Below are 26,443 nucleotides of genomic sequence, written 5' to 3' on the forward strand. Positions count from 1 at the left end.
CCCACCAGCCCTGTTAGAAAGACTGACCCCCACCAGCCCTGTTAGATAGACTGACCCCACCAGCCCTGTTAGACAGACTGACCCCCACCAGCCCTGTTAGACAGACTGACCCCCACCAGCCCTGTTAGACAGACTGACCCCCACCAGCCCTGTTAGACAGACTGACCCCCACCAGCCCTGTTAGACAGACTGACCCCCACCAGCCCTGTTAGACAGACTGACCCCCACCAGCCCTGTTAGACAGACTGACCCCCACCAGCCCTGTTAGACAGACTGACCCCCACCAGCCCTGTTAGACAGACTGACCCCACCAGCCCTGTTAGACAGACTGACCCCACCAGCCCTGTTAGACAGACTGACCCCACCAGCCCTGTTAGACAGACTGACCCCACCAGCCCTGTTAGACAGACTGACCCCACCAGCCCTGTTAGACAGACTGACCCCACCAGCCCTGTTAGACAGACTGACCCCACCAGCCCTGTTAGACAGACTGACCCCACCAGCCCTGTTAGACAGACTGACCCCACCAGCCCTGTTAGACAGACTGACTCCACCAGCCCTGTTAGACAGACTGACCCCACCAGCCCTGTTAGACAGACTGACCCCACCAGCCCTGTTAGACAGACTGACCCCACCAGCCCTGTTAGACAGACTGACCCCACCAGCCCTGTTAGACAGACTGACCCCACCAGCCCTGTTAGACAGACTGACCCCACCAGCCCTGTTAGACAGACTGACCCCACCAGCCCTGTTAGACAGACTGACCCCACCAGCCCTGTTAGACAGACTGACCCCACCAGCCCTGTTAGACAGACTGACCCCACCAGCCCTGTTAGACAGACTGACCCCACCAGCCCTGTTAGACAGACTGACTCCACCAGCCCTGTTAGACAGACTGACCCCACCAGCCCTGTTAGACAGACTGACCCCACCAGCCCTGTTAGACAGACTGACCCCACCAGCCCTGTTAAACAGACTGACCCCACCAGCCCTGTTAGACAGACTGACCCCACCAGCCCTGTTAGACAGACTGACCCCACCAGCCCTGTTAGACAGACTGACCCCACCAGCCCTGTTAGACAGACTGACCCCACCAGCCCTGTTAGACAGACTGACCCCACCAGCCCTGTTAGACAGACTGACCCCACCAGCCCTGTTAGACAGACTGACCCCACCAGCCCTGTTAGACAGACTGACCCCACCAGCCCTGTTAAACAGACTGACCCCACCAGCCCTGTTAGACAGACTGACCCCACCAGCCCTGTTAGACAGACTGACCCCACCAGCCCTGTTAGACAGACTGACCCCACCAGCCCTGTTAGACAGACTGACCCCACCAGCCCTGTTAGACAGACTGACCCCACCAGCCCTGTTAGACAGACTGACCCCACCACACCTGGCCCTGAGAAGAGAGAGCAAGCGACCAATAAACCCAACCAAATCATGAGAAAACAAAAAGATAATTACTTGACACATTGGGAAGAATTAACAAAAAAAACTAGAATGCTATTTAACCCTAAACACAGAGAGCAGAGTACCTGACCTCTGTGAAATTTAAAATTAAGAAAATCCTTGACTATGTACAGACTCAGTGAGCGTAGCCTTGCTATTGAGAAAGGTCGCCGTAGGCAGACCTGGCTCTCGAGAGAAGAAAGACTATGTGCAACACTGCCCACAAAATGAGGTGGAAACTGAGCTGCACTTCCTAACCTCCTGACAAATGTATGACCATATTAGAGACACATCCATGGCCAGAAGTATGTGGACACTGCTTTAAATTTGTGGATTTAGCTATTTTAGCCACACCCGTATAAAATCGAGCACACCGCCATGCAATCTCCATAGATAAAACATTGTCAATAGAATTGCCCATAATGAAGAGCTCAGTGACTTTCAACATGGCACCGTCATAGGATACCACCTTTCCAACAAGTCAGTTCTTCATATTTCTGCCCTTCTAGAGCTGCCCCCTGGTCAACTGTCAGTGCTGTTATTGTGAAGTGGAAACGTCTAGGAGCAACAACGGCTCAGCCACCCAGTGGTAGGCCACACAAGCTCACAGAATGGGATCACCGAGCGCTGAAGCACGTAGCACGTAAGAATTGCTTGTCCTCGGTTGCAACACTCACTACCGATTTCCAAACTGTCTTTGGAAGCAAAATCATCAGAATAACTGTTTGTCCGGAGCTTCATGAAATAGGTTTCCATGGCTGAGCAGCTGCACACAAGCCTAAGATCACCATGCGCAATGCCAAGCGTCGGCTGGAGTGTTGTAAAGCTTGACGCCATTGAACTCCGAAGAAGTGGAAACGCGTTCTCTGGAGTGATGAATCACGCTTCACCATCTGGCAGTCCGACGGACGAATCTGGGTTTGGCGGTTGCCAGGAGAACGTTACCTGCCCAAATGCATAGTGCCAACTGTAAAGTTTGGTGGAGGAGGAAAAATGGTCTGGGGCTGTTTTTCATGGTTCGGGCCCCTTAGTGCCAGTGAAGGGAAATCCTAATGCTACATCATACAATGACATTCTAGATGATTCTGTGCTTCCAACTTTGTGGCAACAGTTTGGGGAAGGCCCTTTCCTGTTTCAGCATGACAATGCCCCCGTGCACAAAGCGAGGTCCATACAGAAATGTATTGTCGTGATCGGTGTGGAAGACCTTGACTGGCCTACACATAGGCCTGACCTCAACCCCATCGAAAACCTTTGGGATGAATTGGAACACAGACTGCGAGCCAAACATCAGTGGCCGACCTCACTAATGCTTTGTGGCTGAATGGAATCAAGTCCCCGCAGCAATGTTCCAACATCTAGTGGAAAGCCTTCCCAGAAGAGTGGAGGCTGTTATAGCAGCAATGTTCCAACATCTAGTGGAAAGCCTTCCCAGAAGAGTGGAGGCTGTTATAGCAGCAATGTTCCAACATCTAGTGGAAAGCCTTCCCAGAAGAGTGGAGGCTGTTATAGCAGCAATGTTCCAACATCTAGTGGAAAGCCTTCCCAGAAGAGTGGAGGCTGTTATAGCAGCAATGTTCCAACATCTAGTGGAAAGCCTTCCCTGAAGAGTGGAGGCTGTTATAGCAGCAATGTTCCAACATCTAGTGGAAAGCCTTCCCAGAAGAGTGGAGGCTGTTATAGCAGCAATGTTCCAACATCTAGTGGAAAGCCTTCCCAGAAGAGTGGAGGCTGTTATAGCAGCAATGTTCCAACATCTAGTGGAAAGCCTTCCCAGAAGAGTGGAGGCTGTTATAGTAGCAATGGGGGGTATAAACTCCATATTAAAGCCCATGATTTTGGAATCAGATGTTCGACAAGCTGGTGTCCACATACTTTTGGCAATATAGTGTATTTCCCTCAATTTACACAAACCCATAAAGAATTCGAAAATAAATCCAATTTGTGACCTTCTTACCACAAGAAAAGGTCAACCAGTGAAGAACAAACACCATTGTAAATACAACCCATATTTATGTTGATTTACTTGACCTTTTGTACTTAAACACATTGTTACAACACTGTACATTGCGATAAATATAAGATTTTTCAATAATGTATATTATTTTGGAAACCTTTTGTGAGTGTAAAGGTTTACTGTTCATTTCGGATTTCTTATTTCACCTGTGTTTATTATTATCTGTTTCACTTGCTTTGGCGATGTAAACATATGTTTCCCATCCTAATGGGGGACAGAGAGGCTAAAATATAGGGAATAATATCTTCAATAATGCCAAGGATTTACATAAAATAGTCTCAACCTGGTTTAGAAATAAAATAATGATTATTTCACACCCCCCCAAAAAAAATACCATGAAATTGCTCTGCATTTCAAGTTTATATTGTCTAGAATAGACAGTGTTCTCTAAAATAGTACAAATGCTGATATGCTTTGTTTAACTTCTCTTAAATTCCACCTAACCAAAAAATAGAAATGAACCTGGAATAATGAATTATTCTACCAACTCAACGTCTTTGACATCCGTCAGTTTGCTTTGCGATATAACCTGATTCAAACCTGATTCAAACCCGATTCAAACCCGATTCAAACCCGATTCAAACGAACATTTCAAAGTTCTGATTTAGCCTAAGATGTTCTCTCAACCTCTCTGTTTTAAAACAGTACTGGGATAAGAAATGGACTCACAAAATTTAGAAAATATATTTATTGAATATGTCAATCAAAATATACAAACGTTTGATTTCACAAAGAGAGACTCTCATAAGAGCAATAAAAGTAAGAAACATCGTTTAAATATAGAACTATACATCTATGAATTAAATATTTATACAGTAAGGGGTGGTGTGGTCCTCGGCCCCGTGTCTTGAGCCTGGTTCTGTGGTCCAAGACCGGTCAGCAGTAGTCAGGGAGCCCCGTCTTTATCCACATCTTATCCGTCTGAGAAGTCGATCTCCTCCGCCTCTTCGCCCAGACCTTGAGAACCAGGACTCTTCACTGGGGTGGCCAGGCCCAGTTTAACCAGCTTGTTCTGCTGTTGCTCCAGACTCTGCTTGCGCCATTTGATGCGTCGATTCTGGAACCACACTTTAACCTGAAGACAAGAAAATGAATTTTGGTTTTAAGGGAAAAAATGTTTTAACGTTATGTACGTCAGTGCCAATCGTATTATCATTCTGATTCTTTAAAAAAAAAATACTAGTAAATTGGGTCTTTGCTTTGGTTCAAAGAAAGTTTGCAGTTTGAGTTGGAATCTGGTTTGTACCTGAGCCTCTGTGAGCTGCAGACCCGACGCCAGAAGGAACCTCTCCGAGCCGACCATGTATTGTTGCCGGGCGAACTCCTTCTCCAGACGGTCCAACTGCTCGTTGGTGAAGCTGGTGCGCATCCGCTTGGATTTCCCTTCCTTGTGTTTGAACGAGTGGGACATTGATAGACCTGTTTCTGTGAAGGAAAGAGATGGACAACAGTTTAAAACACATGTCGGGCTTTTCTTTATGCCATTGTGTTTAGTTTTGGATCATTGAATAAGTTAGAATGGCACGTTAGATTAACATTTACCGTGTGCGTAAAAGGCCCCATGGCATGACGCGTGGTGGGAGAATGGCGGACAGCAGTAGACGGAGTATCCGGGTTGTGTGTGACTGTGCACCGGCGTGTGCAGCATGTTGGGCGAGTAGAGGTACTGTGGCAGCGCTGAGCTCATCTGGGTCTGGAAGGGATTTAGTGGCGCTGTCGGTTGGTATTTGAGTCTACAGTGAACGGGACTCGTTCGGTCTGTGTGTGTCTCCGACGGCTTGGCGAGCAGGGCGTCAATGGTGAATGATTTCCCGCTGGCAGGCTTGGTCGCCGCTGCGCACTGGCTGCTGCTGCTGCGCTGTGGATAGAGCGAAGCGTAATGGCGCATTGCGGAGTACCCGTACGCTCCCACTCCTGTTGGTCTGTTCGGTACTTGCATGCTGTCAGTCGTGATGGAAAAGGAAAAGCGAGGAAAATAAAGTATGTCGTATGTCCAAAGTAAGCTGTTTCTCCTGGTGCAGCGAGGAGAGTAGTACTGCTCCCAACTGAAACAGATCCCTCTTTATACCCTCCCCGGGCCTCGAGGTGTCAACAACCCCCCCAGCGGGTCTTTGTCTTTCTAAGTAGCCAGATGAGAGGAACGAGCATCCCTACAACCTATCCAATTCATTGATGTTGTAGTACAAGCTGGGACTGTCAAATACCCTAATAGGACAAGACTCTGGAAGCTCAAGCTCTGTGGGGGGGTGGGTGGGTACGAGGATCTCAGAGGGTTTAGTGGGATACAAATTCTTGCGTGGATCTGAGCTCCGAATGTAATCATTACCGCTGGGAAGGCCTTGATGTCACCAAATCATCTTATTTGGTCCCTTTTAAATCAAAGCTAGCCGACAGATGCTGCAAGCAGCGGAACAAATAGCTTCACAATTGGAGGGCGACTTTAAAAAAAAGCTGTAACGTTAAAATCACATTGTAGACAAGTCTGCTGCTCAATAGGAATTATAGGTAACAATGTCAGGACTTTATTCAGGGCTTCGTTTTGATTGAAGAAAATTACGTTTTTTCCTAAGAGTTTGGAGAAAATGATCCGTTTAATTGTGTAGGTGCATTATACAGTTGTGTGATTCCGCCGATCACGTGTCTTTGTGTTTTGTATAGGCCTATGACGAGCAGTGGACTGAATCAAATAAAGGCCTACTAAAATAAAGAAAAATTTTCTTTTTTTTATAGCTATTTTCCTGAAACTAATCTCTCTCTCTCTCTCTCTCTCTCTCTCTCTCTCTCTCTCTCTCTCTCTCTTCTTTAAAGCTATTTTCCTGAAACTATTCAATCTCTCTCTCCTGAAACGAATTATAATTACATAAAGACTGGTCGCTGTCCAAAGTGTGTCTTTTAACAGTTGTGGTGTCACCCTAAAAATGGAATTAACTAGTGGCGCATCTCGCGGGCGTTAGATTCAGCAGGTCCGGTGCGTTGACAGCGAGCCGCTGTTGGTTTACTAACACCTACGTCACTAATCGCAGTCAGCGCGTTAATCCACCACTTGATCTCTTCATTAAAACACACACCGGTGACCGAGAGGTTCCTCTGCGTGGTGCGTAATAACCGTTAACTTGTGTATATATATATACATAACAGTTACCACGCAATTAAAAATATATATATATATATATTCACTCTCATAAATTATTGATTACATCTTTCATTGTAGTGATGAAATTCATTGTAGTGATGACAAAATCCGTTAATAGCCTCACAATTTTAGATGACACATTAGGGCTGGGTGGACAGGAAATGCGCAAAGAGAGCAGCTCTCCATTATTGGTTCTTCATTAGAGACTTAAAAAAAAAAAAGCCTAATGAAAAGTAAGTGATTTTCTTTCTTACTTTAAAGGACAAAGCCTCTTCTTTCAACCTGGGATTATGACCCGCTCGGGCAAACTCCACCAGATCGTTTCCATCATTTGGTTAGCAGCTGAGTGCGTCACTGTGAGCTTTACATAACAGTCAAAACACATTTGAACAGTGAAGAGAACCGTTAGTCACTTTGACTTCAGAGCCATTGTATTAATTCTATGTAGCTGACACTATGATGCCTAATGAACAAGGCAAACAGCGGGGTTTTTTTTTTTCCCCTTCTTTTTTGTTGTTGTTGTCGACTCGGCCTGAACAATGAAACGGTCTTGTGATGAGTCACTGGGCAGACCACCCACCCCAGTGTAGTTTTCACACCAGTAGAGCCCCCAAAAACATCTGGATCACTTGTTTACTTAACCTTCATGGGCCTGAGAAAGTAGTCTCAACTCCTCACACAAGCTGTTTTAAAAAAAAATGTTTTAATCACAAATCACAATGATGTCAATGTCACTCAACTTCAGAATTGATCATTTGTTAGACAGCAGTCCTGTACACTCAACTGATGGGCAACTGTAATCACTCTAGTGGGGAGTCTGAGGACAGTGATGATAACATGGATTAATATGGTTAAATGAAGATAATATATGATGTTGTTAGATGTAAAATGACCAGTGGTTCCTATAGGCTACTGCCAATTCAGAGAGGAGCTACCGAAGTAGTGATTAAGAACAGCTCCTTGTGTATTGGAGCCAGACAGGAAATACACTCCGGCCCATTGTTCAAGAGACCTCTTTTCATAGTCATGGCCAGGGGCTGGCCTTAACCCCCTAAACACTGACTCCCTTATTAACCCCCTAAACACTGACTCACCTAACCACCTAAACTCTGATACCCTTAACCACCTAAACTCTGATACCCTTAACCACCTAAACTCTGATACCCTTAATAAACTCTGATGCCCTTAATAAACTCTGACACCCTTAACCACCAAAACCACCTAAACTCTGACACCCTTAACCTCCTAAACTCTGATACCCCGAACCACCTAAACTCTGACACCCTTAACCACCTAAACTCTGACACCCTTAACCACCTAATCTCTGACACCCTTAACCTCCTAAACTCTGACACCCTGAACCACCTAAACTCTGATACCCTTAATAAACTCTGACACCCTTAACCTCCTAAACTCTGATGCCCTTAATAAACTCTGACACCCTTAACCACCTAAACTCTGACACCCTGAACCACCTAAACTCTGATACCCTTAATAAACTCTGACACCCTTAACCTCCTATTTCTGACACCCTTAATAAACTCTGACACCCTTAATAAACTCTGACACCCTTAATTAATACACTCTGATACCCTTAACCACCTAAACTCTGATACCCTTAACCACCTAAACACTGATACCCTTAACCACCTAAACTCTGACACCCTTAAGCACCTAAACTCTGACACCCTGAACCACCTAAACTCTGATACCCCGAACCACCTAAACTCTGATACCCTTAACCACCTAAACACTGACACCCTTAACCACCTAAACTTTGAATCCCCTTAACCACCTAAACTCTGACACCCTTAACCACCTAAACTCTGATACCCTTATAACTCTGCACCCTTAATAAACTCTGACACCCTTAACCACTAAACTCTGACACCCTTAATAAACTCTGACACCCTTAACCACCTAAACTCTGACACCCTTAACCACCTAAACTCTGACACCCTTAACCACCTAAACTCTGACACCCTGAACCACCTAAACTCTGATACCCTTAAATAAACTCTGACACCCTTAACCTCCTAAACTCTGACACCCTTAATAAACTCTGACACCCTTAATAAACTCTGATACCCTTAACCACCTAAACTCCGATATCCTTAACCACCTAAACTCTGACACCCTTAACCACCTAAACTCTGATGCCCTTAACCACCTAAACTCTGATACCCCGAACCACCTAAACTCTGACACCCTTAACCACCTAAACTCTGATGCCCTTAATAAATTCTGACACCCTTAACCACCTAAACTCTGACACCCTTAACCTCCTAAACTCTGACACCCTGAACCACCTAAACTCTGACACCCTTAACCACCTAAACTCTGACACCCTTAACCACCTAAACTCTGATACCCTTAATAAACTCTGACACCCTTAACCTCCTAAACTCTGATGCCCTTAATAAATTCAGACACCCTTAACCACCTAAACTCTGACACCCTTAACCACCTAAACTCTGACACCCTTAACCCCCTAAACTCTGACACCCTGAACCACCTAAACTCTGATACCCTTAATAAACTCTGACACCCTTAACCTCCTAAACTCTGACACCCTTAATAAACTCTGACACCCTTAATAAACTCTGATACCCTTAACCACCTAAACTCCGATATCCTTAACCACCTAAACTCTGACACCCTTAACCACCTAAACTCTGATGCCCTTAACCACCTAAACTCTGATACCCCGAATCACCTAAACTCTGATACCCATAACCACCTAAACTCTGACACCCTTAATAAACTCGGATACCCTTAACCCCCTAAACTCTGACACCCTGAACCACCTAAACTCTGATACCCCGAACCACCTAAACTCTGATACCCTTAACCACCTAAACACTGACACCCTTAACCACCTAAACACTGATACCCTTAACCACCTAAACTCTGACACCCTTAACCCCTAAACTCTGACACCCTTAACCACCTAAACTCTGATGCCCTTAATAAACTCTGACACCCTTAACCTCCTAAACTCTGACACCCTTAATAAACTCTGATACCCTTAACCACCTAAACACTGATACACTTAACCGCCTAAACTCTGACACCCTGAACCACCTAAACTCTGACACCCCGAACCACCTAAACTCTGATACCTAATCACTGACACCCTTAACCACCTAAACTCTGATACCCTTAACCACCTAAATACTGACACCCTTAACCACCTAAACCCTGACACCCTTAATAAACTCTGACACCCTTAATAAACTCTGATACCCTTAACCACCTAAACTCTGACACCCTTAACCACCTAAACTCTGACACCCTTAACCACCTAAACACTGATACCCTTAACCACCTAAACTCTGATACCCTGAACCACCTAAACTCTGACACCCTGAACCACCTAAACTCTGACACCCTGAACCACCTAAACTCTGACACCCTGAACCACCTAAACTCTGACACCCTGAACCACCTAAACTCTGACACCCTTAACCACCTAAACTCTGACACCCTTAACCACCTAAACTCTGACACCCTGAACCACCTAAACTCTGACACCCTGAACCACCTAAACTCTGACACCCTGAACCACCTAAACTCTGACACCCTTAACCCCCTAAACTCTGACACCCTTAACCACCTAAACTCTGACACCCTGAACCACCTAAACTCTGACACCCTGAACCACCTAAAACTCTGACACCCTTAATAAACTCTGACACCCTTAATAAACTCTGACACCCTTAACCACCTAAACTCTGATACCCCGAACCACCTAAACTCTGATACCCTTAACCACCTAAACTCTGATGCCCTCAACCACCTAAACTCTGATACCCCGAACCACCTAAACTCTGATACCCTTAACCACCTAAACTCTGATACCCTTAACCACCTAAACTCTGACACCCTTAATAAACTCTGATACCCTTAACCACCTAAACACTGACACCCTTAACCACCTAAACACTGATACCCTTAACCACCTAAACTCTGACACCCTTAACCCCCTAAACTCTGACACCCTTAACCTCCTAAACTCTGATGCCCTTAATAAACTCTGACACCCTTAACCACCTAAACACTGATACCCTGAACCACCTAAACTCTGACACCCTGAACCACCTAAACTCTGACACCCTGAACCACCTAAACTCTGACACCCTGAACCACCTAAACTCTGACACCCTTAACCCCCTAAACTCTGACACCCTTAACCACCTAAACTCTGACACTCTGAACCACCTAAACTCTGACACCCTGAACCACCTAAACTCTGATACCCCGAACCACCTAAACTCTGACACCCTTAATAAACTCTGACACCCTGAACCACCTAAACTCTGATACCCTTAACCACCTAAACTCTGACACCCTGAACCACCTAAACTCTGACACCCTGAACCTCCTAAACTCTGATGCCCTTAATAAACTCTGACACCCTTTTGTGGCATTTTCAAAACAACGTTAAATGTAGCACATTACCAATTTAACTGTTTCCATAACCTTTAATGGCATTTGTGTTTTGTGGAGAATATTTATCTTTCGCCCAGGAAGGTACTCTGAAGAGAAAGCCCAGGAAGGTACTCTGAAGAGAAAGCCCAGGAAGGCACTCTGAAGAGAAAGCCCAGAGAGGCACTCTGAAGAGAAAGCCCAGGGAGGCACTCTGAAGAGAAAGCCCAGAGAGGCACTCTGAAGAGAAAGCCCAGAGAGGCACTCTGAAGAGAAAGCCCAGAGAGGCACTCTGAAGAGAAAGCCCAGAGAGGCACTCTGAAGAGAAAGCCCAGAGAGGCACTCTGAAGAGAAAGCCCAGAGAGGCACTCTGAAGCACTGTCATCATTATTATCACAGTGCTGTAAAGGGGCTTCTTTTGGCGCCTGATCGACACATTTAGCAGCCACTGTAACCAGGCCCTTTCTTGTCCGTCCACACCTATCGCTACCCATCACTAATGAGTTTATGAAGCCATTATAGAATGCCTCAGTGTCCAGCCTCTATCACCTTACTGCTACTGTGGCCACTGGGTCGTTGTGCTGGGACAATAAGGAGCGATGGGTCTCAGGATTTAACTTGACTATGAATGGGGCTGGAATGAATGGACAGGTATGGTCCGTCTGGCTCCAATACACATCTAGACCCAGGCTCTTGCTCAACAGCTTTCAATTTTAGATGTGTGATGAATACATTGGAAATCTTCTCTCTCCTCTCAACTGTCAGCTTTGAGAAGACTTCATTTGAGGGTAAGCCATTGATGCCTGCGTAAGGTTGTTGTTAATAACATGTCTTTGAGATGGATCGTGTGAAATGTCATGGCAGTATATCACAACTGTTGTCGTATTGCTGGTCTGCACCGTAAAGATTATTATTATTATTATTTTTTTACAAAGCACAATTCAACCATGCAAGATGTATGGTTGAACCGGCAAGGTGACATAAGTTGTAATAAAACTGTAATTACATTTTTTTGGTGATGACAAAATGCTCTGTGTTTCACTTTGTGGAACTGTGAACTGTGTGGCTAGAAAGAAAAAAAATAAGCATGTTTGGACATGTAGCCACTGCCTACATATTTATCCAAGCCTGACGAATACTAATGGTATTTGACTTTAGTGTGTTAGCGATACAAACATGTTCTTACATGCCAAGGTCATAGCGATAGATACATAAAGACAGGTAGTTATGAGGCATGGCAGAGGTCTTGGTTTAAGATTAGCCATGCTAGCATATTTACCCAGGTTTATCAAGGTGTGGATAAATGGGATACAGTTAACATATTTACCCAGGTTTATCAAGGTGTGGATAAATGGGATATGGTTAACATATTTACCCAGGTTTATCAAGGTGTCGCTAAATGGGATATGGTTAACACTAGCGTGTGGCAGGTCTTTGGTTAGGTGACATTGGTAGATTATGTATTTGGGTTACCAGAACTAGTTCAGCTGTGGTTACCTGAACTGTTTATTTAAATGTTTTAAATTTTTATTTCATTTTACTTTGATTTAACTAGGCAAGTCAGTTAAAAGAACAAATTCTTATTTACAATGACTGCCTACCCCAGCAAAACCCTAACACGGACGATGCTGGACCAATTGTGCGCCGCCCTATGGAACTCCCAATCACGGCATGTTGTGATACAGCCTGGAATCGAACCAGGGTCTGTAGTGACGCCTCTAGCACTGAGATGCAGTGCTTTAGACCGCTGCGCCAGACCTGAACTAGATCTTCTGTGGTTACCTATACTAGTTTACCTGTGGTTACCCGAAGTAGATCTTCTGTGGTTACCTGTACTAGTTTACCTGTGGTTACCTGAAGTAGATCATCTGTGGTTACCTGTACTAGTTTACCTGTGGTTACCTGAAGTAGATCATCTGTGGTTACCTGTACTAGTTTACCCGTGGTTACCTGAAGTAGATCTTCTGTGGTTACCTGTACTAGTTTACCTGTGGTTACCTGAAGTAGATCACCTGTGGTTACCTGTACTAGTTTACCTGTGGTTACCTGAAGTAGATCATCTGTGGTTACCTGTATTAGTTCACCTGTGGTTACCTGAAGTAGATCATCTGTGGTTACCTGTATTAGTTCACCTGTGGTTACCTGAAGTAGATCTTCTGTGGTTACCTGTACTAGTTTACCTGTGGTTACCTGAAGTAGATCACCTGTGGTTACCTGTACTAGTTTACCTGTGGTTACCTGAAGTAGATCACCTGTGGTTACCTGTACTAGTTTACCTGTGGTTACCTGAAGTAGATGTTCTGTGGTTACCTGTACTAGTTTACCTGTGGTTACCTGAAGTAGATCATCTGTGGTTACCTGTACTAGTTTACCTGTGGTTACCTGAAGTAGATCATCTGTGGTTACCTGTACTAGTTTACCTGTGGTTACCTGAAGTAGATCATCTGTGGTTACCTGTACTAGTTTACCTGTGGTTACCTGAAGTAGATCATCTGTGGTTACCTGTACTAGTTTACCCGTGGTTACCTGAAGTAGATCTTCTGTGGTTACCTGTACTAGTTTACCTGTGGTTACCTGAAGTAGATCTTCTGTGGTTACCTGTACTAGTTTACCTGTGGTTACCTGAAGTAGATCACCTGTGATTACCTGTACTAGTTTACCTGTGGTTACCTGAAGTAGATCATCTGTGGTTACTTGTATTAGTTCACCTGTGGTTACCTGAAGTAGATCATCTGTGGTTACCTGTATTAGTTCACCTGTGGTTACCTGAAGTAGATCTTCTGTGGTTACCTGTACTAGTTTACCTGTTGTTACCTGAAGTAGATCATCTGTGGTTACCTGTATTAGTTTACCTGTGGTTACCTGAAGTAGATCATCTGTGGTTACCTGTACTAGTTTACCTGTGGTTACCTGAAGTAGATCATCTGTGGTTACCTGTACTAGTTTACCTGTGGTTACCTGAAGTAGATCATCTGTGGTTACCTGTACTAGTTTACCTGTGGTTACCTGAAGTAGATCTTCTGTGGTTACCTGTACTAGTTTACCTGTGGTTACCTGAAGTAGATCACCTGTGGTTACCTGTATTAGTTCACCTGTGGTTACCTGAAGTAGATCACCTGTGGTTACCTGTACTAGTTTACCTGTGGTTACCTGAAGTAGATCACCTGTGGTTACCTGTACTAGTTTACCTGTGGTTACCTGAAGTAGATCACCTGTGGTTACCTGTATTAGTTCACCTGTGGTTACCTGAAGTAGATCACCTGTGGTTACCTGTACTAGTTTACCTGTGGTTACCTGAAGTAGATCATCTGTGGTTACCTGTATTAGTTCACCTGTGGTTACCTGAAGTAGATCACCTGTGGTTACCTGTACTAGTTTAGCTGTGGTTACCTGAAGTAGATCACCTGTGGTGACCTGTATTAGTTCACCTGTGGTTACCTGAAGTAGATCACCTGTGGTTACCTGTACTAGTTTACCTGTGGTTACCTGTAGGCCTCCTAGTTTGTCTGTTAGTGGGAGAGTTTGTAACATACAACATATAGTGTATTTGGGGGTCAGAGTTGGGCGATGCCCTGAGTTTCAGATCATCCCTGAGTCTCTGTCCTTAGTTGTATTGGTACTAGCATTAGGAGTATTTTGAAAGCTACTGTTAGAGCTCACAGGGTGCCACTTCCACTGCTGGCCACATCATTACCAAGTCAATGAGGGGTTATTCACTCTATCTGAACAGTAACTGTCCCAAGGACTTCCAACCACCCAGTCTCCACTGGCCTGGCGTTGTGTACTGGACCAGGGAGAAGATTAGTGGTGTACTCCTTCTGTCTGAAACTTCATGGACCTCACCCTGCCTGCTAAGCATTGTGGGAAAGAGAACTGCGTCATTCATTTATCTGACATACACCAGAAAACCTTGTCATACTCTTCCAGCTATTGACCCTGCTATTCACCCTGCTATTCTCCCTGCTATTCACCCTGCTATTCTCCCTGCTATTCTCCCTGCTATTCACCCTGCTATTCTCCCTGCTATTCTCCCTGCTATTCTCCCTGCTATTCTCCCTGCTATTCTCCCTGCTATTCTCCCTGCTATTCTCCCTGCTATTCTCCCTGCTATTCACCCTGCTATTCTCCCTGCTATTCTCCCTGCTATTCTCCCTGCTATTCTCCCTGCTATTCACCCTGCTATTCTCCCTGCTATTCTCCCTGCTATTCACCCTGCTATTCTCCCTGCTATTCACCCTGCTATTCTCCCTGCTATTCACCCTGCTATTCTCCCTGCTATTCTCCCTGCTATTCACCCTGCTATTGACCCTGCTATTCTCCCTGCTATTCACCCTGCTATTCACCCTACTATTATCCCTGCTATTCTCCCTGCTATTCACCCTGCTATTCTCCCTGCTATTCACCCTGCTATTCTCCCTGCTATTCACCCTGCTATTCACCCTGCTATTCTCCCTGCTATTCTCCCTGCTATTCTCCCTGCTATTCACCCTGCTATTCACCCTGCTATTCTCCCTGCTATTCACCCTGCTATTCTCCCTGCTATTCACCCTGCTATTCTCCCTGCTATTCACCCTGCTATTCACCCTACTATTATCCCTGCTATTCACCCTGCTATTCACCCTGCTATTCTCCCTGCTATTCACCCTGCTATTCTCCCTGCTATTCTCCCTGCTATTCACCCTGCTATTCACCCTGCTATTCACCCTGCTATTCACCCTGCTATTGAGGCCTATTCACAGTGCTGCTGCTGTTTATGAGGCCTATTCACAGTGCTGCTGCTGTTTATGAGGCCTATTCACAGTGCTGCTGCTGTTTATGAGGCCTATTCACAGTGCTGCTGCTGTTTATGAGGCCTCTTCACAGTGCTGCTGTCTGTGAGGCCTATTCACAGTGCTGCTGTTTATGAGGCCTATTCACAGTGCTGCAGTTTATGGGGCCATTCACAGTGCTGCTGTTTATGAGGCCTATTCACAGTGCTGCTGCTGTTTATGAGGCCTATTCACAGTGCTGCTGTTTATGAGGCCTATTCACAGTGCTGCTGCTGTTTATGAGGCCTATTCACAGTGCTGCTGTTTATGAGGCCTATTCACAGTGCTGCTGCTGTTTATGAGGCCTATTCACAGTGCTGCTGCTGTTTATGAGGCCTCTTCACAGTGCTGCTGTCTGTGAGGCCTATTCACAGTGCTGCTGTTTATGAGGCCTATTCACAGTGCTGCAGTTTATGGGGCCTATTCACAGTGCTGCTGTTTATGAGGCCTATTCACAGTGCTGCTGCTGTTTATGAGGCCTATTCACAGTGCTGCTGTTTATGAGGCCTATTCACAGTGCTGCTGCTGTTGATGGGATCCATTCACAGTCCTCGATGCACTTATTGATAAATCCAGTGACTGATGTGCTGTACTCCTCAATGCCATCGAAGAATCCCAGAACATGTTCCAGTCTGTTAAAGCAAAACAGTCCTGTAGTTTAGCATCTGCTTCATCTGACCACTTTTTTATTGACAGAGTCACTGGTGCTTCCTGCTTTAATTTCTGCTTGTAAGCAGGAATCAGGAGGATAGAATTATGGTCAGATTTGCCAAATGGAGGGTGAGGGAGAGCTTTGTACTCGTCTCTGTGTGTGGAGTAAAGGTGGTCTAGAATATTTTTTTCCTCTGGTCGCACATTTAACATGCTGATAGAAATTAGATAAAACTGATTTAAGTTTCCCTACAGCTTATCATGAGATACTCTACCTCAGGCGAGCAAAACTTTGAGACTTCCTTAGATATCATGCACCAGCTATTGTTTACAAATATGCACAGGCCCCCGCCCCGTGTCTTACCAGAGGCTGCTGTTCTGTCCTGCCGATAGTGTATAACCCTCCAGCTGTATGTTCTTAATGTCGTCGTTCAGCCTCGACTCAGTGAAACATAAGATATTACAGTTTTTAATGTCCCGTTGGTAGGATGTATGTGCTTTCAGTTCGTCCCATTTATTTTCCAGTGATTGAACATTATCTAGCAGGATGGAAGGCAAGGGCAGATTAGCCACTCGTCGCCTGATCCTCACAAGGCACCCTGATCTCTTTCCTTGAAATCTCTGTTTCCTTTTCCAGCGAATCACGGGGGATCTGGGCCTGGTCATGTGTCTGTAGTAGTGTATCCCTCCAATCCAGCTCATTGAAGAAAAACCTTTCGTCCAATTATGAGGTGAGTAATCCCAGTTCTGATGTCCAGAAAATCTTTTCGGTCATAAGCAACATTATGTACAAAACAAGTGACGTATAACACAGCTAAGAGCCGATAACTTTATTTAACTAGACAAGTCAGTTAAGAACAAACTCTTATTTCAACAATGGCCTAGGAACAGTGCCTTGTTCAGGGGCAGAATGACAGATTTGTATTTTTTTTTTTACCTTGTCAGCTCGGGGATTCGATCTTGCAACCTTTCGGTTACTAGTCCAACATTCTAACCACTAGGCTACCTGCCGCCCCATAAAATGGCAGCCCTCCCCTCCTGCACCATTTTCATTTAACTTGGTTTTAAATATACTTTAGTATCAAAAGTAAATGTAATTGCAAAAATATACATAAGTATGTAAAAGTATACATCATTTCAAATTCCTTATATTAAGCAAAACAGATGCCACCATTTTCTTGTTTTTATTTTATTTACGGATAGCCAGGGGCACGCTCCAACACAGACATTAATTTACAAACAAAGCATTTGTGATTAGTGGGTCAGTGGGGATGACCAGGGATGTCCTCTTGACAAGTGGGTGAATTGGACCATTTTCCTGTCAAAATCTAATGAGTACTTTTGGGTGTCAGAGAAAATGTATGGAGTAAAAAGTACATTATTTTCTTTAGGAATGTAGTGAAGTAAAAGTAAAAGTTGCCAAAAAGATAAATAGTAAAGTACAGATACCCCCCAAAAAATGACTTACGTGTTACTTGAAAGTATTTTTTATTTTAAAAAATGGTGAACCTGCAAGCAAAAAGGTTAAACAGGATGTGAAACCTACATTCTAACTAAATTGTGTTTATCAACACCCACACCTGTCCACTACGCCACAAAGTTTTGATAGATGCAATAGGAAAACAAGTCTATATAAACATCAAACAAGCTGATAGTTATTCCTGACCTGCAGATTTTACTAATGTTCATTAGGGATCGGCGTCCCGTCAACGGGACAGTTGTAAATCATGCAGCGCCATGTGTCACGATCGCAGATTTGAGAGAAATAACAAATGTCTGTACATGTGTCTCGTATCAGCTGAAAGCTTAAATTCTTGTTAATATAACTGCACTGTCCAATTTACAGTAGCTATTACTGTGAAAAAATGCCATGCTATTGTTTGAGGAGAGCTCCTAACAACAAAACACTTTTTTTCACCGCGATAGGTTTGATAAATTCACCTCTGAAGGTGAAATGTGTTCTTACATTCTGAAATCTTGCTCTGATTTATCATCCAAAGGGTCCCAGAGATAACATGAAGTGTTGTTTTGTTAGATAAAAATCATTTTTCATATCCTAAAAAGGTCTGTATAGCATGCACAATCGATGTTGTATTTCCACTAGTTCAATTTGCAAAGAAAGGAATCTGTGAAAATCTAACCCTAAGCGTTGTTTGAACCAGTCAAATCACGTTCCTATTTATTCCTCAGAGATCCTAGAACGTAACCAGACTTCACTATATCATTAGGGGTGTAGTATATCCTATAGGACACAACATTTGGTCAGAGAGCGACGCCTTCATGGCACGCCGATGACGCGGGCGGCCTTCACTTGATTGACTGTAACTTTGTCAAATAAGCACCAATCGGGGTCAAATGAGCTGGGCTGGGCTTTACAGGAGTACGCGGAAACCCCGTATGTGTCGCAAAATGTTGTTGCTAACCTTGTGCGAGGGCAAGCCTTTTCCTTTTGGTAAAAATTATAAGAATATGGAGAGTTATGAAGTTATGAAAGCTGGGTGTTTTGCAAATGTTGAACTTATAATATGGCTACTAAAATCTGGGAAAGCTAAATCAAAGTCCAATTATACATATTTGACGATATTCTTGCAGAAAAATGTAATGTAAATGTAAATGTCTCCTTTACAATTTGCCCAAATGTACCTGGGTGACTTTACACTAAATGTCATGTAGTTTGCTCATACTTCAAGTTATCCGCCTGAAAGGTTGCACATACACTGCTGCCATCTTGTGGACACAATCGGAATTACAACCAGAGTGATGGCTAGATTTGGGACCTTTCTGTTGAATTTCAAAGATGGTGTATTTTCTTCTACCAGATCTATTGCGTTACATTCTCCTACATTCATTTCCACAAACTCCAAAGTGTTTCCTTTCAAATGGTACCAATAATATTCATATCCTTGCTTCAGGGCCTGAGCTACAGGCAGTTAGATTTGGGTATGTCATTTTAGGTGAAAATTGAAAATCCCTGAGAAGTTTTAAACACTCAGTGGAATTAACTGTTTTTGAACGCCCGGAAGGAATCATAAAGCCTGGGTTTCCCATCACTGACGATAACTGGACAGGTAACAAACTGTTAGTGATGGGACGATTGACTGCAAAAAAAGGGATTCACAGCAAAAAAGAAGCGCATGATGGAAGGTGCCTGTAATGGTCGATGACGATAGGCTACTAAGACCCCCCATACTACTAACACCCCCCATACTACTAACACCCCCCCATACTACTAACACCCCCCATACTACTAACACCCCCCATACTACTAACACCCCCCATACTACTAACACCCCCCCATACTACTAAGACCCCATACTACTAACACCCCCATACTACTAACACCCCCCATACTACTAACACCCCCCATACTACTAACACCCCCATACTACTAACACCCCCATACTACTAACACCCCCCCATACTACTAACCCCCCCATACTACTAACACCCCCCATACTACTAACACCCCCCATACTACTAACACCCCCCATACTACTAACACCCCCCATACTACTAACACCCCCATACTACTAACACCCCCATACTACTAACACCCCCCATACTACTAACACCCCCCATACTACTAACACCCCCCATACTACTAACACCCCCATACTACTAACACCCCCCATACTACTAACACCCCCCCATACTACTAACACCCCCATACTACTAACACCCCCATACTACTAACACCCCCATACTACTAACACCCCCCATACTACTAAGACCCCCCCATACTACTAAGACCCCCCCATACTACTAACACCCCCATACTACTAACACCCCCCATACTACTAACACCCCCATACTACTAACACCCCCATACTACTAACACCCCCCATACTACTAACACCCCCATACTACTAACACCCCCCATACTACTAACACCCCCCATACTACTAACACCCCCCATACTACTAACACCCCCCATACTACTAACACCCCCCATACTACTAACACCCCCCCATACTACTAACACCCCCCCATACTACTAACACCCCCATACTACTAACACCCCCATACTACTAACACCCCCATACTACTAACACCCCCATACTACTAACACCCCCCATACTACTAACACCCCCCATACTACTAAGACCCCCCATACTACTAACACCCCCATACTACTAAGACCCCCCATACTACTAAGACCCCCCATACTACTAACACCCCCCATACTACTAACACCCCCATACTACTAACACCCCCATACTACTAACACCCCCCATACTACTAAGACCCCCCATACTACTAACACCCCCCATACTACTAACACCCCCATACTACTAACAACCCCCCATACTACTAAGACCCCCCATACTACTAAGACCCCCCATACTACTAAGACCCCATACTACTAAGACCCCCCATACTACTAAGACCCCCATACTACTAAGACCCCCCATACTACTAAGACCCCATACTACTAACACCCCCCATACTACTAACACCCCCATACTACTAACACCCCCATACTACTAACACCCCCATACTACTAAGACCCCCCATACTACTAACACCCCCATACTACTAACACCCCCATACTACTAAGACCCCCATACTACTAAGACCCCCCCATACTACTAACAGCCCCCATACTACTAACACCCCCATACTACTAACACCCCCATACTACTAATGGACCCCCATACTACTAACACCACCCATACTACTAACTCAAAATTAAAGTGGAAAACCACACTACAGGCTGATCCAACTTTGATGTAATGTCCTTAAAACAAGTCAAAATGAGGCTCAGTAGTGTGTGTGGCCTCCACATGCCTGTATGACCTCCCTTCAACATCTGGGCATGCTCCTGATGAGGTGGCGGATGGTCTCCTGAGGGATCTCCTGCCAGACCTGGACTAAAGCATCCGCCAACTCCTGGACAGTCTGTGGTGCAACGTGGCGTTGGTGGATGGAGCGAGACATGATGTCCCAGATGTGCTCAATTGGATTCAGGTCTGGGGAACGGGCGGGCCAGTCCATAGCATCAATGCCTTCCTCTTGCAGGAACTGCTGACACACTCCAGCCACATGAGGTCTAGCATTGTCTTGCATTAGGAGGAACCCAGGGCCAACCGCACCAGCATATGGTCTCACAAGGGGTCTGAGGATCTCATCTCGGTACCTAATGGCAGTCAGGCTACCTCTGGCGAGCACATGGAGGGCTGTGCGGCCCCCCAAAGAAATGCCACCCCACACCATGACTGACCCACCGCCAAACCGGTTATGCTGGAGGATGTTGCAGGCAGCAGAACATTCTCCACGGCGTCTCCAGACTCTGTCACGTCTGTCACATGTGCTCAGTGTGAACCTGCTTTCTTCTGTGAAGAGCACAGGGCGCCAGTGGCGAATTTGCCAATCTTGGTGTTCTCTGGCAAATGCCAAACATCCTGCACGGTGTTGGGCTGTAAGCACAACCCTCACCTGTGGACGTCGGGCCCTCATACCACCCTCATGGAGTCTGTTTCTGACCGTTTGAGCACACATGCACATTTGTGGCCTGGAGGAGGTCATTTTGCAGGGCTCTGGCAGTGCTCCTCCTTGCTCAAAGGCGGAGGTAGCGGTCCTGCTGCTGGGTTGTTGCCCTCCTACGGCCTCCTCCACGTCTCCTGATGTACTGGCCTGTCTCCTGGTAGCGCCTCCATGCTCTGGACACTACGCTGACAGACACAGCAAACCTTCTTGCCACAGCTCGCATTGATGTGCCATCCTGGATGAGCTGCACTACCTGAGCCACTTGTGTGGGTTGTAGACTCCGTCTCATGCTACCACTAAAGTGAAAGCACCGCCATCATTCAAAAGTGACCAAAACATCAGCCAGAAAGCATTGGAACTGAGAAGTGGTCTGTGGTTACCACCTGCAGAACCACTCCTTTATTGGGGGTGTCTTGCTAATTGCCTATAATTTCCACCTGTTGTCTATTCCATTTGCACAACAGCATGTGACATTTATTGTCAATCAGTGTTGCTTCCTAAGTGGACAGTTTGATTTCACAGAAGTGTGATTGACTTGGAGTTGCATTGTGTTTAAGTGTTCCCTTTATTTTTTTGAGCAGTATATATATATATATACTACTACATACACTGAGTATTCCAAACATTAGGAACATAGACTCTACAAGGTGTTGAAAGCGTTCCACAGGGATGCTGGACCATGTTGACTCCAATGCTTCCCCACAGTTGTGTCCAGTTGGCTGGATGTCCTTTGGGTGATGGATCATTCTTGACACACACAGGAAACTGCTCAGCGTGAAAAACCCAGCACCGTTGCAGTTCTTGACACAAATCGATGCGTCACCTGGTCAGCCTTTCATGGAAAGAGCAGGTGTTCTTAATGTTGTGTCCTCTCTGTACATCACAATAAACATATTCAGTTATATAATATATCAATATATTACTAAATACATCGCAATAAACATATTCAGTTATATAATATATCAATATATTACTAAATACATCACAATAAACATATTCAGCCAATAATTAATATATTACTAAATACATACAACACTTTAATCGATAGTGTAGAACCCTGCATACAACAGAATTGGACCAGGTAACAACCCAGTAACTAAGTTGGGTAGAACGAACATAGTAAATGTAAATCCGAGACACTCCAATTTAGTATGATATGCAACGTTTCGTGCGGTATGTATTCATTTGTGGCTGTCCATCTATTTTACATTATATGTTACAAATTACAATTCCTACAATACTGTATGTTACGAATTTAAATTCGTAAAATATGTTACTGATTTTCAAAACGTATGATATGTCACAAATTCCAATTGGTTGTGTCTAATGTTGGCTAGGTGGCTAAAGGGTCGTTAGACGTTGGCGTTATATGACCGGCCACCCATCCTACCTCCCTCCATTCCGTCCTCCCTATTGTCATACGTCCTCCCTATGTTACGTCTAGTCTATGAGACCAGGCTGCAGTAACATGGGATAAGTCGATCCTACCTCACCCCATCCTACCTCCCTCTATCCCGTCCTCCCTATTGTCATACCTGTCTTATATAACCATACAAACGTAAATGAGAGACTATGTTACGTCTAGTCTATGAGACCAGGCTGCAGTAACATGGGATAAGTCGATCCTACCTCACCCCATCCTACCTCCCTCTATCCCGTCCTCCCTATTGTCATACCTGTCTTATATAACCATACCAAACGTAACATATGAACCCATCTCCGATTCCCGAGATTACGTTTACTATGTTACGTCTAGTCTATGAGACCAGGCTGCAGTAACATGGGATAAGTCGAGCTTCAAAGACAACAGGCCTGGTTTCGGCCAACCCTCCTGATTCACTACAACAGGAAAATATATTTCACCTCTTCAAGCGATGAGGTTTAACAGGTAAATTTATAACATATATTCCTGTAGGATATATTCCATATATTCCTATATTCCAGAGGATTTGTTTTGTTCGCACCAAACAGTTAAATTGACGGTTTTATAATATGTTCTTTCTCTGTTTACAGGCTACATCCGGGGCACGGAAGGATATGGCCTGACAACATATTCAATAAACTCATCAAAGATCTCTGAAACTGGAAACACTTATCTCCCTCGCTAGCTTTAAGCACCAGCTGTCAGAGCAGCTCACAGATCACTGCACCTGTACATAGCCCATCTATAATTTAGCCCAAACAACTACCTCTTCCCCTACTGTATTTATTTATTTATTTTGTTCCTTTGCACCCCATTATTTCTATTTCTACTTTGCACTTTCTTCCACTGCAAATCTACCATTCCAGTGTTTTACTTGCTATATTGTATTTACTTTGCCACCATGGCCTTTTTTTGTCTTTACCTCCCTTATCTCACCTCATTTGCTCACATTGTACATAGACTTTTTTTTCTACTACATTATTGACTGTATGTTTGTTTTACTCCATGTGTAACTCTGTGTTGTTGTATGTGTCGAACTGCTTTGCTTTATCTTGGCAAGGTCGCAATTGTAAATGACAACTTGTTCTCAACTAGCCTACCTGGTTAAATAAAGGTGAAATAACATTTTTTTTAAATAAAAAATTACATTCTCATGCATTCCCTTAAACCAAAAAAACGTTTCAACATCGAGTTATTAATGTCAAGTCAAAATATCAGCTTCCATGACACAGATCAATGTCCTTAAAGGTTTCATTAAGATCCTACATCTGGAAAAGGTTGAGAGAAAGTGAAAACTGAGTCAAATTTACTTTGGCCAGATCTGATCACATTGAGAATCATCTAGATCTGACCACATTGAGAATCATCTAGATCTGATCACATTGAGAATCATCTAGATCTGATCACATTGAGAATCATTCTAGATCTGAACTGATCACATTGAGAATCATCTAGATCTGATCACATTGAGAATCATCTAGATCTGATCACATTGAGAATCATCTAGATCTGATCACATTGAGAATCATCTAGATCTGATCACATTGAGAATCATCTAGATCTGACCACATTGAGAATCATTCTAGATCTGACCACATTGAGAATCATTCTAGATCTGACCACATTGAGAATCATCTAGATCTGACCACATTGAGAATCATCTAGATCTGACCACATTGAGAATCATCTAGATCTGATCACATTGAGAATCATCTAGATCTGATCACATTGAGAATCATCTAGATCTGATCACATTGAGAATCATCTAGATCTGATCACATTGAGAATCATCTAGATCTGACCACATTGAGAATCATCTAGATCTGACCACATTGAGAATCATCTAGATCTGACCACATTGAGAATCATCTAGATCTGATCACATTGAGAATCATCTAGATCTGATCACATTGAGAATCATCTAGATCTGACCACATTGAGAATCATCTAGATCTGATCACATTGAGAATCATCTACATCTGACCACATTGAGAATCATCTAGATCTGACCACATTGAGAATCATCTAGATCTGATCACATTGAGAATCATTCTAGATCTGACCACATTGAGAATCATCTAGATCTGATCACATTGAGAATCATCTAGATCTGATCACATTGAGAATCATCTAGATCTGATCACATTGAGACTCATCTAGATCTGATCAAATTGAGAATCATCTAGATCTGATCACATTGAGAATCATTCTAGATCTGACCACATTGAGAATCATCTAGATCTGATCACATTGAGAATCATTCTAGATCTGACCACATTGATAATCATTTCAGATCTGATCACATTGAGAATCATCTAGATCTGATCACATTGAGAATCATCTAGATCTGATCACATTGAGAATCATTCTAGATCTGACCACATTGAGAATCATCTAGATCTGATCACATTGAGACTCTGTGGTAACCTGTTAGTGAATGGGACTCTGTGGTAACCTGGGACTCTGTGGTAACCTGTTAGGTAATGGGACTCTGTGGTAACCTGTTAGTGAATGGGACTCTGTGGTAACCTGTTAGTGAATGGGACTCTGTGGTAACCTGGGACTCTGTGGTAACCTGTTAGTGAATGGGACTCTGTGGTAACCTGGGACTCTGTGGTAACCTGTTAGGTAATGGGACTCTGTGGTAACCTGTTAGTGAATGGGACTCTGTGGTAACCTGGGACTCTGTGGTAACCTGTTAGTGAATGGGACTCTGTGGTAACCTGTTAGTGAATGGGACTCTGTGGTAACCTGGGACTCTGTGGTAACCTGTTAGTGAATGGGACTCTGTGGTAACCTGGGACTCTGTGGTAACCTGTTAGGTAATGGGACTCTGTGGTAACCTGTTAGTGAATGGGACTCTGTGGTAACCTGTTAGTGAATGGGACTCTGTGGTAACCTGGGACTCTGTGGTAACCTGGGACTCTGTGGTAACCTGTTAGGTAATGGGACTCTGTGGTAACCTGTTAGGTAATGGGACTCTGTGGTAACCTGTTAGTGAATGGGACTCTGTGGTAACCTGGGACTCTGTGGTAACCTGTTAG

General features: G+C 44.2%; 1 protein-coding gene across 1 annotated transcript; it reads right to left on the bottom strand.

Moving 5' to 3' along the window:
* Positions 1-4,142: 4,142 nt before the first annotated feature.
* noto (notochord homeobox) lies at positions 4,143-5,591 on the bottom strand. The gene is made up of 3 exons (XM_014124415.2): positions 5,012-5,591; positions 4,716-4,894; positions 4,143-4,544 (listed from the first exon to the last, which is right to left on the bottom strand). The coding sequence occupies exons 1-3, from the start codon at positions 5,406-5,408 to the stop codon at positions 4,383-4,385; spliced, it is 738 nt and encodes a 245-aa protein (XP_013979890.2). The 5' UTR covers positions 5,409-5,591; the 3' UTR covers positions 4,143-4,382.
* Positions 5,592-26,443: the final 20,852 nt, after the last annotated feature.

Source organism: Salmo salar, chromosome ssa01, assembly GCF_905237065.1.
Source record: "Salmo salar chromosome ssa01, Ssal_v3.1, whole genome shotgun sequence".
NCBI lineage: Eukaryota > Metazoa > Chordata > Actinopteri > Salmoniformes > Salmonidae > Salmo > Salmo salar.